Consider the following 15,462-nt stretch of genomic DNA (forward strand, 5'->3'; position numbering starts at 1 on the left):
ATTTTCGGCTCGATCTATCGATCCCCCTACTCTCGATCTGTGCGCCACTGCAACCTAAATCACGGTCCGGACCGTGCCTAAATGGAGCAGTTTCTAGATTGCAGTGGCGCGCAGATCGAGTACGGGATCGATAGATCGAGCCGAAAATCGATTGATTTAGCAGACTACCAAGCTAACGAGCATCTGTGTGACCATTCCTTCACTGACGACAGTGCAATGATTGTCGACACGGGCGTTGCGGCCGGTTCGTAACTGTATATGTATGTGTGAGCGATATGATATACAATGCATGTTACGTATGATGTAACGGTAGGTTGAACATTGACGATGGATCCGAGAGGCAGAGGGTGACCATTGCATACTTCAACTATTACTTCTGTCGCTTGTAAACTGGCATTCAGATGTCAAACCGTGAAACCATATTGGGCAAAATATTGAAAGTAATGTCAGTGTCACATAGGCCAAGTTGGCCAAAATGAAATACGTTTTTGACGCCGTGATTTCCCGGCCTATCTCTGTTATTACCACCCCAAACCCATTGGAGGCTTTCCCGCAATGAAGCATGATTTCGCCACCCAATCATGGTCCCTTGGACCTTTGACAGTGACATTATGACGTAGTCTCAGAAACGATGATGCTATTTTTCCACAACAAATACTTGAAACGTTGTACAAGGTACCCACTTTCAGCATCCGACCAGCAGCTCGCGCTCCTCAGGCACTAAGCTTATATATGCTTACGTCTTGACCCTTGAAAATCGTTAAGTTTATCTGCCCCGCTTCATGCAGGAGTAGATGGCCCCACGCATAAAATGACACTACTAAAGGGCCTAAAAATCATCAAACCTTCTTTATGTGGCATTTGTTGATTTAAAAAGCCTTTGATTCTGTTTCAGAAAGGGTTTATTTTTAAAAATGCAAAAGTTGTGATTCCATGTATGATAATACTCAGTATAACGTGAAAACGTCAATCAAAATTCCAGATTGGTTTCTTTCTTCTTCAGAGGGGGGGGGGGGGGGGTAAAACAAGGTTGTAATCTTTCATCTACATTGTTTAACATATTTCTTAACCATCTTCCGAATATATTTGGGGACATTTCTTTCTTTCCCGTTGATATGGAAGATCTAAAGTTAAATTGTATTTTATATGCTGACGATTTAGTATCAAAACTTATCTACAGATTTGTTTGAATAAGTTACAATCTTTAAGTAAAACCAAAAACAATGGTTTTCAGTAAAGGTAACCGTTCAATAAAGAAACAATCATTTTAATATGAGAAAAATGCAATTGAAACTGTAAATCAGTATACATATTTAGGTATAGCTTTTACACCAAATGGAAAATTCAAACAGAATCAGTTTACTCTTAAAAATAAAGCAATGAAAGCTTTATTCAGCATCAGAAAGTCAATTTTAAGTGAAATGGTGTTGAGTCCAAAACTTTGTCTAAAAGTATTGATACTTAATCATAACAATTCTTTCAAATTACAAGTACTAATAATTGCCTTGAAGGTCTATGTCTTATTACAGATTTAACTTGGGAGTGAGTAAAATTATGTACCCTACTTGAAGGGACTAGAGAAAAGTTGGACAGATTTCCATTAAGGATCAATCTTTATTTGTCTGTTATTAAAATATTGGTGCCAGGGCAAATTTTATTCTTTGTATTTTGGGAAGTTACAATCATATGAATGTTTTTCGACTCGAAAGAGTGATATCATTTACCCAGTTAAACAAGAAAATAAAAGGAAGACTACCAGGGATCACTTGTAAGGAGAATATGTCAAGTACTAGTGATACAAGAAAAATAGAGGTTGTGACAAATTATTTACGTACAGAACTTTCAAGTCTGAATTTTATTTTGAAAAAATACCTGAACAATTTGTCAAGTTTTACTCTTCTCAGAGCTTTATCGAAATTCAGATTGAGTGATCATAGTTTAAGTATTGAATTGGAATAGATGATGAGTTTCATGGTACAAATTTTATCACAGAACGAGTTTTATTGTTCTAGGAAAGTGCCATGGGGTAGATTTCTCCGCTTGTTCCAGTGTTACACAAACGGAAAAGGCTCTTAAATCTTAAAAAGGGTTTACCTATGGAGTATAATTTTGTAGGTCTTGATAGGGACCCTATATTCTTGAATAACACTAGATCTGTGCTCGACCCTCCAGTAGCATTCTCACTATTAAACAGTTTGTTAACTGTACAACTTGGATACTATGTAGTCCTTTTGAAAGTTCAGTTTTGTACTTTGTCCAATTTTGTAATGTACCATACCTCTCTGCTAGTGTGAGTTGAGTATGATGCAAATGGAAGGCGGCACTTGCTAAACTATACGATCACAGTCCAAACGATCTTCTCTACAGCTAAAATCACAGTCGACAGCAAATAGTTTTTAATTCCGATATATGTATAATACACTCATTACAAAAGTTACATAAACAACGGAATCAAAACCAAGACGTGAGTTTGCTGTGGGCCGGTGCGTTAATACGGATGGCGACTTTGCCTTGGGGCCGGGTTGGTTGCGGGGCTGGGATCTCTTGTATCCTGAAAACCGTTATGAACCAAGAAAAAATCACTAAAAGAAACAATTTTGATAGTCTGTATCTTTTTCTCTGTTATGGATCTCGTGTTTGTGAGTGTCAGTTTTGTAGGCCTATCATGTGTGTTTCGTATTTTCAAACCAGGTCTAGGGCTAGGCTGGGGTTGCCCCGCACGTTTACCTTCATAAAAGATAAATAACATATATGGAAAATATCGCCCTAGATATGGAATTTTGTCGTTATACAAGACGTTTGTCTTGTACGCGCATGAAAGTACGGTACCAAGACGCTGTTTGTTTTGACATTCAGACACCCTGCATGCGTACCGTTGAGGCCGCGCCGTGGCACATTTTGGCACGAATGACCCTATTATTTCAGCTATGTTTCCCATAATGCAATGTAAACATGTCTGCTCCTCGAAAGTAGTGATTCGGGTATGATAGTCATGAAAAGCGCCCTCTACACTCAAGGCAAATCAAGCTGTTTAATTCCACACGTGTAACGAATCTGAAACAGGCTTACAAAGCTGCTTAGATAAACTTCATAGTTTTTGTCGTGAATGGAAATTGTCTATTAATATAAAGAAGACGAAAGTTATTGTGTTTAACAAAAGTAATCATCTTGTAAAAGGAGTTACACTCACTTACAATGGAGTGACTCTTGACTTAGTGAAAGAGTACTGTTACCTTGGTTTTGTCATTACCCCAAATGGTAAATTCAAAGGTAATTTTCATAATCTTAAATTGAAGGCAATGAAAGCTCTTTTCAGCCTTCGTAAGGGCCTTCAAAATGGTTCACTTTCTGTAAAAGTTGCATTATCACTCTTTGATAGTTTAATTGTTCCTATTATGACATATGGCTGTGAAATATGGGGACATGAAATTAATGACAAATGTAACTTTCTCAATGATGTTAGTATACCTTTTTATAGATTTATCCTAGGAGTCTCTAAACATGCACCGTCTGATGGTGTTGTTGGAGAGCTGGGTAGATATCCAATTCACTTTCTGGTGATAAAGCACATGCTCAAATACTGGCATAGATTAGTTTTATCAGATGACATCTTACTGAGATCTGCTTATACATCCAGGTTGAATTCAGATTGGTCTAATTATATACAAAGCATTTTGAACTCTTACAGTGGGAGTGATATATGGTCTTGTGTTTGCAATATCAATTCCACAGTTAATAATGTATATGATAGTTTATGTGAAACTTATGATCAAACATGGTTGAGAAATATTCATAATGATACAAGGAAGTGTGGAATGCAGAGGAATAAGCTCCGAACTTACAGACTATTTAAGACAAAATTTGAATTTGAAAGTTACTTGCTAGATATAAGATCTTTTACCTATAGGAGGTGGCTGACAAAACTAAGAATTTCGGATCACACCTAGAAATAGAACTGGGTAGAAGGTCAATTCCAAAAGTTCCTGCAAATGAAAGATTCTGCAAGCATTGTAAGTCTTTAGTTGAGGATGAATTTCACTTTGTAATAGAATGTCCAAAATACAGAGCTTATCGAGATAGTCTATTTTCATCCACTAGTTTGTATAATCCTGGCTTTCATGATTTGAATGATAGAGAAAAGTTCATGTATATCTTTACTCACGAAACAAACTACCTCTTGCCAAATTTATTTCTTGTACGTTAGTTCCTCCCCCAGCAGCAGCTTCATCCAGTGTTTGCGGAGTTTTGTAATTTTTGCCTTACCGCACTCCTTGAGTGTGTTGTTGAGCAATAAAGTAAAGTAAAGTATATAAACACGATTAGAACTAATTTGGGATAATTGAATAATGAAGTAATGTCGGTTTAATATGCAAATGGAAGGTTATCTGCATTTCTTTTAAAGTTGATCGCTTGTTTTTTGAGTAATTTGTAATATATCAACATTCAGCTATATGGCACCTAATACTTTTGAGAAATTCGAAAAATATAAAGATCCAATTATCCCAAAATTGTTCCAATCGTGTTTTATATTCTATGTTCTGCATCGACTCTAAATTTTTCATGTCATCCCGGCGGGTAAGCGACTCAAACGCATGTGCACAAAATTCCACATGCCCAAATTTGTAAAATCAAAGGCAGACGGATACTTTTTTCACCTTCAGAATGTACACTACTGAACACGATTAGAACTTATTTGGGAGTATTGGATCATTGTTCAAATTTCTCAAAAGTGTTAGGTGCGCAGCTGAAAGTTCCAATATTACAAATTACCAATTGCGAACAAAGAAAAGCAGGTGAGCTTACGTTTGCAGATTAAACCGACATTACTTCACTTTCGTGTTCCGATCGTGTTTACAGTGTGATATTCTTCAAGCATGGGAGCGTTTAAAGTACATTTTACGAAATTGCAAAGAGAGATATTTAGACAGAAAACACATGCGATACAGTCCTGTTTAAATTCTTTGTTTGCTTGTTTGTTTTTCATGTAAACTTCCAAAAACCTATGCGAGGGGGTGCAAAACGATTTAATCAATTTTGCCATGCCGTAGGCCCGAATAGTTTTTCTAAGTTTAGAATGTATTTTGGTCCATGCGGAAGTCACGTGGTTTATGGCGACCGGCCGATGAAATTTTGGACGCCAACATCTTGACACACACTCTATGTTTATGTCAGTTTCGAGTGAGCTTGAAGAAAATCAAAACGATGATTCACTTGAAGTCGGCTTCGCGTTGCACAATCTGTCAACCACACACCTATGGGGATGGCGCCTTTTTCCTTGTAGTTTGAGACCAGAAATTTCCAACTTGAAACGCGCCATTTTCAAACTACAGATAGCATTCCGTCTATTAATAGACAGAAGAACAAACACTAAGCTTTCTCCATAATTTACAACGTGCTACTGTGACAGTATCCAAGTTGGTCGCTTTTGCCCATTTCCGTAATTTTCACTTGTGTCTATGTGGTAACTTGCTTCAGAACAGGCTAGACTCAACTCCATAGGTTTAACGGTCCGCGATTCACACACCTACCTACTCTGGCAGAAGGAACAGTTAGTTTAAAAATGCACCGAGTGTTTTGAATGTAACTGCTTAGGTCAACACGCTACAGCGTCCGAACAAAAGACGACAAGCTGATAAACAATTAGCGGGGCTTCTTTCATTCCACCCAACAATAGTCTTTGACGGCCCAACTATCGATCGGCGATAATACCAGACTGTTGTCGGTGGCAACCATCAACAAACGTTGCGCGAATAAAACGTTCAACGCAAGTGGTCAAAATATGGCTGACTGGGGACAACTTATGGAGGCTCGACCAATCGCACGCTTGCTTGTGAAAGCAACGCTCTCGCCAATCAACGCATGCGTGTGAAGTTTCCGACTGGTCTGATCTCGGATACAGTATATCACCTTTCATTGTAATGAGCGACCATTAACCTGGACAGGTCGTAAAACAACCCAGACCAATTTACTTGAAGCGCTCGTTCACTGAGAGACATCAATCAAGATGATGAAGATTCCAACCCTGGACATCATCGATGGATGAGAAACTCAAGCTACGCCGGACGCCACCTGTCTTACGTAAAAGCAATCTCAAATTGTTTACATGCCGACCTTTAAGACGCGAAGTAAGTCACTTTCTCTGTTTATATTCCCAGTCCCCTGTCCTCTTCACCAGTTTAATGTTTGTTCAACATTAACATCGTCATTATAAATGGGAAAAATGTGAAGTGATCTGGTCCAATTTACACTGACTATAACGGTCAGCGTAATTGAAAAGTAAGTAACAGCGATTACCGAGTGTTATTGACAACAATTACAAGACGTAATTACTTGCAATGGATACCTTTGTGCGAGGGCGTCGTTCATTATGCCAATGTCTGTTCAATTGTCCCGAGCTCATTTATCGTCAATTTTCAAAATTTGCTATCACCAATATATAAAAAGATAATACAGTAACATCAATATGCTAAAATTGGTATTCTAACATCCAAGTATTTTACTGATTGACTGGGAGTCAGTATATATATTTCCAAGTTTATGAATATTACCTTCTGAGTCTGACCGAGTTTGTCTGAGGTCTCTATTCGTCTCCTTGGTCGTGCTCAGTCTATTTTTATATCATACGATATGATTTTGTTCTTTCCTAAATATAACAAAACTAATGCAGCGTCCCGACGATGATAGTTTTAGTACGAGAAAATGATTTTTATGCAGGAAACTTGATTTGAGTTTGTCTCGTTCTCGTCTTCACGCAAGAATATTTTAAAGCAGCGCCAGCTGTATTGATTTTTTGAGATGATATTATTTCATGGATTATGCGTTAGGTGACAAGATTTTCTGTACAAAATACCTAAACTGCAAAAATGCGATGAATGATAGATCTGCAAATCAACAACACTACGCTAATCATACTGTTATGGTACAGGCTAAATGTTAAAGGAACTTGTCCGGTTTGCAGAATGTGCCTTTGGGACAGATCTTTAGACTCTAAAATTTTTCAAATATTTCTTTAATCTATAGCTTGTGGGGGATTTATTCTCAAGCTCTTGGAGAAAGTAAAATTTTGCCGCATTATTTTTGTAAAATAAAAAACTTAATTATTTCCCACGGAGTTAATGCGGCGATGACGGCCACTTTGAATTCTAAATGCTGTATCGCAAAAGGTTGGACACTTTGTTTCAATACTAACAAAATTTGCATGGTGACCCTATTCTTATTTTGGAATGAAACTTTTTGAAAGTTTCCTTTAGGAAAATTTCAGTTTTTCAGTTCCGATGCGTATACTTTAAAGGTAAAAGTTTGATGTTAAAAAACGATATTTACTCTCAGCATGGCGGTTTATGATGTAATATCTTCTTTTTTCAGAAAATTGATACACTGTATAGGAAATTAAGTATTCCTTTTAAAATATCTGTTTTGAATTAAGTAAGGACGATGATGATAAGAGATGACTGATACCAAACCATTGAGTCAGATATCGCAAGTTGATATGTTTCAGAAGTGAAAATGAAAGTGAATAATGACGTCATAACATTATATTTTCTAAAAACAGGTGGTTCGCGTCTAAAAACGGAGTGTCCTATTTGGAGACTTTAAGCCGTTTCTTTTTGAAATCGAGAATGAAAATTGAGGGTCATCATTCAAAATTTGGGTATTTGAGAAGCGAAGAGGCTCGATATTTAGCACAACTGAAAATTCAAAATGCCCGCCATCCCTGTGTTAAAGATCCATTAGCTGTAACTTCGGTCATTTTTTAAATTTTGTTTGTTCTGTGTATCATCTGCAGTTTCTGGTTTGAATCCCTGAACCGTGGAGAAATTCCTAATATTTAGCTCATAAATATACCCTATATGGGTATAATCTGCATTGTTATTGTTTAAATTTTGTATTCTGGTCCGGACTAAAATACATTTATCAACAATAACAATGGTCATTTCACATATACACAGGCTGTGCTGGCAAGCAGGACACCGGGCATTGGTCATGATGATCGGATTATAGTAAAATTCTGTAGTTGATACATTGAAACAGAGTAGTGAAAAATTAGTCAAAAGTTACAGCTAATGTCCCTTTAACTCTACGGGGGAGATTAAATTTCAGATTTTTTGCAAAAATTAGCCAGTGAAAACTTTATTTACTCAAGCTTCAAAATTAGCCCCCATGATAGTGTTGGGCCTAAGAACTATCTTAGAAAGTTTGAGAGTCCGAATATCAGTGTTCGAGACGCATTCTACCTTTACCGCAACCGCAACCTCCACGACAATACTTAAGACTTTCCGCAGAACTTGAAGTAATCGATGGAATTGAAAAATAGCAATTAAAAAAAATCCATAGGTTTGGCACATCGAAGTGTTGAGCCAAATTCAAGATTATTAGGCAAAACAATGTAAGAAATGTTCACTGTTCTTACATTACTTTGGAACGACTATTTCAAAACGGCCTTGAGAAGCAGAATTGTGGGATACCTCACTGAGATGCAGGATTGTGGGATACCTTACTAAGATGCAGAATTGTGGGATACCTTACTCACTATTCACTAACTGGTTGCAGTTGTTCTGCTCCACTAACCAATACAATCTTCGCAGCTAATGCCTATTTTAAGGTAGATGGCTAGCCGTAGGCTATGATGATAATCAGGGACGGTATGTCTCTCTATAGTTTGGATACAGTTCACAGTTCCTATTTGTACGCAGTCGTGTCTTCCACAAGTCTCTGAAATATCAAAACCTAGCTTTGTACATGGCATGATTCCACGTTGCTACCGATTAGCAAACAGCTTGTAGTACCTATTTGTGCTTGACAAGATCAGAGACAATTGCATAGGGTAGTGATGGGATCAGCGGTTGTTGTGGTACTCTATTACCGGTGATGAAGACAGCATGTAACACACTTGATGGATCACCATGTCTGAATAAATTCTGATTATTTTTAGCTGACCATAGCTTTACCCTTTGAAGATGTGTTCATTGCTTTTGTTCCATAAAACTTATAAATCTCTTTAATCTCCATGCAAACTCAACGCTTCACGTACAATATGCAATGTGTGTTTTGTTATGATAAATTAACTATAGTTCTGAAGTCAAACCTCAGATGTGTCAACAATAATTGAACATCAAGCATGTAGGCTGTGTTGGCATTTCGAGCAACATGGTGTTTCGACATGATTTCGGCGGAAGAAAAGAAACCTATTATTTAACAAACGCAACAAAACACGAGGATCAAATAAAAGTTATAAACCTTTTGAGAGATGGAGCTGTGTAAGCACGGTAATTCTAGATAATCAGAGGTTTTGTTGAAGAAGTACACAATAATTACCACTTTACATTGGACAAATTTACTGACCTTTAAAACTAGAGAGGTGAAAACACTCCGCAAATCTCTGAATTATTAAGACTAGATTTCAAAGTCTAATTCAACGCCCCGCGGCAATGACCACTGCCAATACACAACGGTTGAAAGAAAACCAGACTCGCATTGTCTGTTCGTCTGACGGCTCTGAATTCACAAAGACACCGTTTGCTGGGGAGACTAGAAAAACACTGCACAGTTTTCCTCAAAGCATTCTTCCTGCATATTCGGTAGATTTGCTTTCGAAAACTGCAGCAGTCATGAGTTGCGGATGCAAGTGTTGAAAAAACTGTCATTTGACATTGGCCTGGTATATATATTTGATTTGATAATCGTGGGGCATTGGCGTTGGTGGCAGCATAGACTGAAGTATACAGTAACTGGTCTGTCAGTGAGTCTCCAAATTCTGGTTGGTTCAAATCTACTGTCGTTGCCGGTTGTTCGGAGTCCATTACGCAATCTGTCAATCTTCAGAAATTACGTCATCGGGGCGTGTTTTATGCGGTTAAATCTATTAGCAACCTGGAAGAGCCAAGTTCCAGTGAATCATAGTATAAAAGTTTTCTCGCGAAAGAAAAAATGATTCGAAATAACGAAATGTCTCTTAAATTAATGTCCCTTTCCTGAGCTAGTCGTTCATCAGAACCAGAGGAAAATTGATCATTTTTATATCAAATTCTAATTGTGGGAGAGACGTTCTCTCTAATAGTATTTTAGTTGCAATTGGTCGGCATATCATATCACTGTGCAATGTATGTGTTGTGCAACCTTTCGACGCAATCATCCGGGGCCGGTGTGTAACAAAAATATATTTAGTCGAATACGTCCCCAGGTAGTCGCAACGAAAACTTTGTTGGCACCCTGCACTCCCGGTGTCCCTGTCACTAGACTGAACTACCAAGATCTCGCTATTCGACTTATTGTCCATGTGCCATTGTTCATTCCAGGTTAGAAACTCCACACTCGGAAGACAGTGATTTTAATATGAGAAAATATATCAACAACTGGTTTTTAATTGCAATATGTTTACATCTCATCAAAACTGGTAAGTATTAAAACACGTGTAGTTAAGGCCAAAATGTTTATTTCCTGTAGCTCGAACTTCCTCAGACCGTACACTTTTTTTTCTCATTTTCACGCATGATTTTGCCAAATTTTACTGTTTTTGATCGGTCAAACTGACATAACAATGAAAATAAAAACGTTCTCGATCGATATCTTATTTCCTTAGAGCTTGTTAACGGACACACACAATGTTTTTTTCGTACGCCTAAAGTGCTGCCTGGTACACAGTTTCAAGTAATGTTTAACCTAATCTTAAATAAACTATTAAACAGATTTGGCTACTGCGATAACAGTCTTGTTCAGCATCTTCAAACATACTTGAAGATTGGCTGGCAACAGAAATGTCTTCCGTTTCCTTTATTCGTGCACACAACAGAACCAGAAAACGATTGTATAATTTATGAAAATCACCTAACAGTTCGGTTTTCAAAAGCCACTGGACTAACAAGAAATATGTCGTAACCGATGCGCATGTGCTAAAGCGATCTCAGTTGAGTCCATAATACATTGAAAGTCGTATATCATATTACGTGACATAAAAAGAAAGGCCAACTGATATCTTCCACCCTCTTATGAGAAACTTTAATATTCATAAATACTAAGACGATACGATTTATTGATTGACTTTGATTTCCTTCCATTATAGCGTACGGTGCACAGCGTATCACGACACAGCCGACAGATTTGACGGTCGTCGTCGGGGAGACTGCCCTCTTCTCTTGCTCCGTCGCCGACAAGAAAGGTTTCGTCACGTGGCTGAAAGACAGCCAACCTTTGAACTTTGACACACTGATGACCATCGGCGACTCGAGGTTTTCCATAGTGACCCCAGAGTCCGGGGTTGACTACCATCTCCAGATAACGGACGTCACATTCGATGACCAGTCAACTCTTCAGTGCACGGTGACGAGAGGTGGCGGCGATAGTGCGGTGGTTTCCGATGAAGTTACCCTGACAGTTGTAGGTGAGAAAACAGGCATTTGTCCTTCGTGAATGTTGAACCTGGCGACGTACAACGACGTATAGTAGCACTTCTTAATACGGATAATATCAGTGAGCATCGAGTTTGTGATGACAACATACTTCTAACTTCAAGCTTTTCACCACGACCGCTATGTTCAATTTATTTACCAGCTAGCTGCAGCATGTTGTATGTGATTCTGGCAAAAATGTCTTCATATACACGTTCCGTGTGTTGCTGACTTTTGCAAGTGACATTCGAAACTTCAAATTTTCAATTCTTGCAACAATGGAAATTACAGAGTTAAATTTCCGCTTAAGTATTTTTCAAATCGCCATTTTCCAACTTAATATTTTTTCTGATATGTAAATTTTGGAAAGTGACATGACTGCATACTACTAAAAGCGAAATGTTAAACTGAATACTAGACCAAGATAATTATATTCGAGAAGGTATTAACATATTCCAAACTTTTACATCAACCCCTAGAAAAATTACCGTGATTTCTTTTACCGTCATGATCATCTCCTGTAACTGTCTTTGGTTTCTCCAATCAGATGCCGTGGTAACACAGAGCTTCAGGGCCACACCGAGTGACCTGACAGCTGTCGCCGGGGACACAGTCCAGTTTGACTGTGCGGTCGACAACAGAGAAGGCACGGTGATCTGGTCCAAAGACGGGCTGGACATCACCAACGACGACACAATTACCAGCGACGACAGCCGGTACAGACTGCGTTTCGACCTGGACACCGGAAAATTCAACCTCAGGGTACGGTCAATCGTAGGGGACGACGCTGGCACGTACGCGTGTCGGGTGACGGCCGGCGGGAGCAGCGATGCGATCGGGCCGACGGAGGCTGAACTCACAGTCCGCGGTAAGAATCGTTTGTACATGTACTCCAAAGTGCCTTATACAGAAGGTTATACGGGAAGAGTGTTTGTTGGAGCAAACAGCATATTTCTGCGATGAATAGGACTGTATGATCATATTGATATTTATTCCACAGCAGTTTACACCAACCCACTGTCGCATTGCCTATCAACATCATAACATCGAACATAATGATCGCAAAGTCACGTTCGCAAAGTTCCCTATCTTCAGTACGCTTGGGTTCGTTTCAGATAGAGGTATGGAGCGGTGGAGTGCCCAATAAGATGGCGCTCAATCGTGCAAAAGGAGATATACGCTCCTTACGGCTCTATGGACACGCCAAGCTAGTACCTGTGATGGGTGAATAGCACTGCTCTCACTCCGATGTGTGATGGAACACCTTGGTGTTGGAATTTCCTCTTAATATGCCCGTCTCATGAATATGGACATCCACTCTCGACCAATCACAGTGCAGTGTAGATAGTGTGCAAGTAGTTTCGAAAGTTTGGCCATGTAACGTCATCAAAAGTTAGCAAAAATTCACACAAATTACTGCATTCAAACAACATATCCTGCTAGATAAGCCTCCTTGACGTACTGTATATGTTGTATGACCATTTTTCTGTCAAACATCATGGACACTGAAATAATGGTGTTTCGCTCGTTAGGTACATCTTATATTTAAAGTTCTTTTAAGTTCCTGATAAAGACGAGTATTATTGTGTAACAAACATGAGTGCTTTGTTTTTGCCCTACAACATCAAAGTTCCAGCCACAGTTGTCTGCACAAGAAAGTCACAATCACACTGAAAAACCACACTGAAAATCACACTGATAAAACTTTAACCCGTCCTTGCACCCCACAGTACCGCAGAGCTTTCGGGAAGAACCGGGGGACCTGTCAAAGACCGTGGGCTTCACCGCCGTCTTCACGTGCGCCGTGGACGACAAGGAAGGCACCCTCATCTGGTCGAAGGAAGGGGTGGACCTCAGCAATGACGAGACCGTGATCACCGACGACAGCAGGGTGAGAATCGTCGGCGACACGGACGAGGGCGAATACAGGCTGAGGATTGGACCGACCGTGAAGAGCGACGCCGGTACCTATGCTTGTAGAGTTACGGCGGCGGGTATCAGCGACGCCATAGGTCCCGTGGAAGCCACTCTAACAATGAAAGGTAATCGGTCAATAGTTGGTTAAGGTAGAACGCACCTCGGGACAGACATTTAGACTCTCAAAGTTTTACAATTCTCTTCTGATACCACGTGTGGGGGTTCATTTTAAAGCTCTTGGTGAAAGAAAACTTTTCAATGGCTTAGTTTTTCGAAATTCGAAAATTTTTATTTTTCTCCATAGAGTTAACACAGGATGGCGCCCATTTTGAATTTCTAATATCGGTAAATCTTGGGTAATTTGTTTCTCTAGTACCCAAATTTGCACGGTGACCCCCTATATTTATTCTTGATTTTGAAAGAGAATGATTGAAAGATTCCTTGGGGAAAGTTAGAGCAAAAGTTTAAATTGTCGTATATGGGCAGATCAGGAGGGGGAGATAGTTCACGGAGGGTGTGTCCCCCACCATGGATGTAAAATTGAAAATGGAAAATAGTCAGCAAAAAAATTTTAATGAACAGCCGGCAAATTTGTTATTTGTCTGGATAAAACGAACAGGCTAGTGTTAAGGTAATATACAGCAAAAGTTAAGCAAGGTGGCTTGTTGCTAGCGTCAACCTTATCGCCTTCTGTGGCAGCCAAACTAAGAGTGTAGCAGGTACGAGTTGCAGTATACTTTAAAGGGATTGTACCGCTTAACTTAAATACAGGCGTCTTAAAACGTTAAAGCCATAAAAATTGGGATGAATGACAGATATAATATTTAAACTAGGAGGCATTTGTCAGTATCACTTACTTTTATCATATGATGTTATTGTGTCGGTTAGTATATTATGTTCCTATTAAGTTGGTCCATAGTTGTCAAAGCAAGCATAGGAAGCAGCAAAACACCAGCTTTCATTAATTTAGTTGCAACCATGCACCATACAAAGGGTCGCATTTATAAAGTGAAAAATAAAATTTCTAGAGTAATGAGTCATCCATTTTTTGCTTACAAGCATCGGAAAAAACTGAATGCATGAATGCATACCTACTTACGTTCCTCCCTACTTTCCTGCTTACCTAACTACCTACCCATTACCTACCTAATGTATCTACTTACGTTTCATTTGCAAGATTTATCCATCATTGAACGATTTACAGCTAAATTATGTCACGTAATTGAAAACTACTTTCCTTTCGGATTATTTTAAGCATACAGTACTTAAATGGACTATATGCATACTTTTACTAAATTTTGCAGACCAACAGTCATTTATCACTCAACCTGAAGACGTCAGCGCCGACGAAGGTCAGACCGTCACACTGTTCTGCTCCATTCAACAAAAAACTGGGACGTTGTCATGGACACTGGACGGAGAAACACTGAACGAGGACAGGACAATGGTCACCTCTGACCCAGCGTACAGCATTGACAGTCCGACGCAAGGTGTCGACTACAACTTGGTCATCAGCAATATTGAGCTCAGTCACGCTGGTGCATACGTGTGTACCGTGACCGGAAACAACGTCATCGTTACTCTCGTCTCGGAACCAGCCACCGTCACCGTGGTCAGACGTAAGTGGCGTCCTACCTCGAATAACATACTAGTCTGGTTCCCTGACCCATTTCCACGGTAGAGGGCGTGGGAAATATAGGGTCAGGTACCGGCTAATGTAAACATGGACGCTATTGGGTTAAAATAAAACAAGCTGTGATTGGATGAAAGTAACACTTGTAACTTTTTCTCATGTTTCTTGGGTTTCGCACTTTCAGGCTCACTTGTATGGAAGACCGGTCACGACATGCGACATGCGACCTGCGACTTCAAAACTGCGACCTGCGTCCTGCGAGTTTGAAACATACGACCTGCGACTTCGGCATTTAGACCAAGGTGTAGGCCTAACCTGCGACTTCACAACAGCGACCTGCGTCCTGCGTGTTTGTCAAACTGCGATATCAGTCTTGATTTGTTCGCACCATTGCTCTGAACACGAGCCTGAAAACACGAGGGACACCATTGCACTTTATTAAAACAGCCGGTTTACCGCATTCTCGCGACCAGACATTATTTTCGCACCGCTGGCCTACGCAAAATCGGCCAGCGAAAGAATTCAACC

At 39.5% G+C, this 15,462-nt stretch overlaps 1 protein-coding gene across 1 annotated transcript in view; it reads left to right on the forward strand.

Moving 5' to 3' along the window:
- Positions 1–5,876: 5,876 nt before the first annotated feature.
- LOC139127977 (obscurin-like) overlaps positions 5,877–15,462 on the forward strand; it is a 42,334-nt gene continuing 32,748 nt past the window's right edge. The window contains exons 1-6 of the mRNA XM_070693832.1: positions 5,877–6,125; positions 10,296–10,393; positions 11,060–11,377; positions 11,932–12,252; positions 13,115–13,426; positions 14,606–14,920. Of these exons, the coding sequence (XP_070549933.1) occupies positions 10,333–10,393; positions 11,060–11,377; positions 11,932–12,252; positions 13,115–13,426; positions 14,606–14,920 (1,327 nt within the window). The 5' untranslated portion in view covers positions 5,877–6,125; positions 10,296–10,332. The remainder of the gene's footprint in view (positions 6,126–10,295; positions 10,394–11,059; positions 11,378–11,931; positions 12,253–13,114; positions 13,427–14,605; positions 14,921–15,462) is intronic.

Source organism: Ptychodera flava, chromosome 3 (assembly GCF_041260155.1).
Source record: "Ptychodera flava strain L36383 chromosome 3, AS_Pfla_20210202, whole genome shotgun sequence".
Lineage (NCBI taxonomy): Eukaryota > Metazoa > Hemichordata > Enteropneusta > Ptychoderidae > Ptychodera > Ptychodera flava.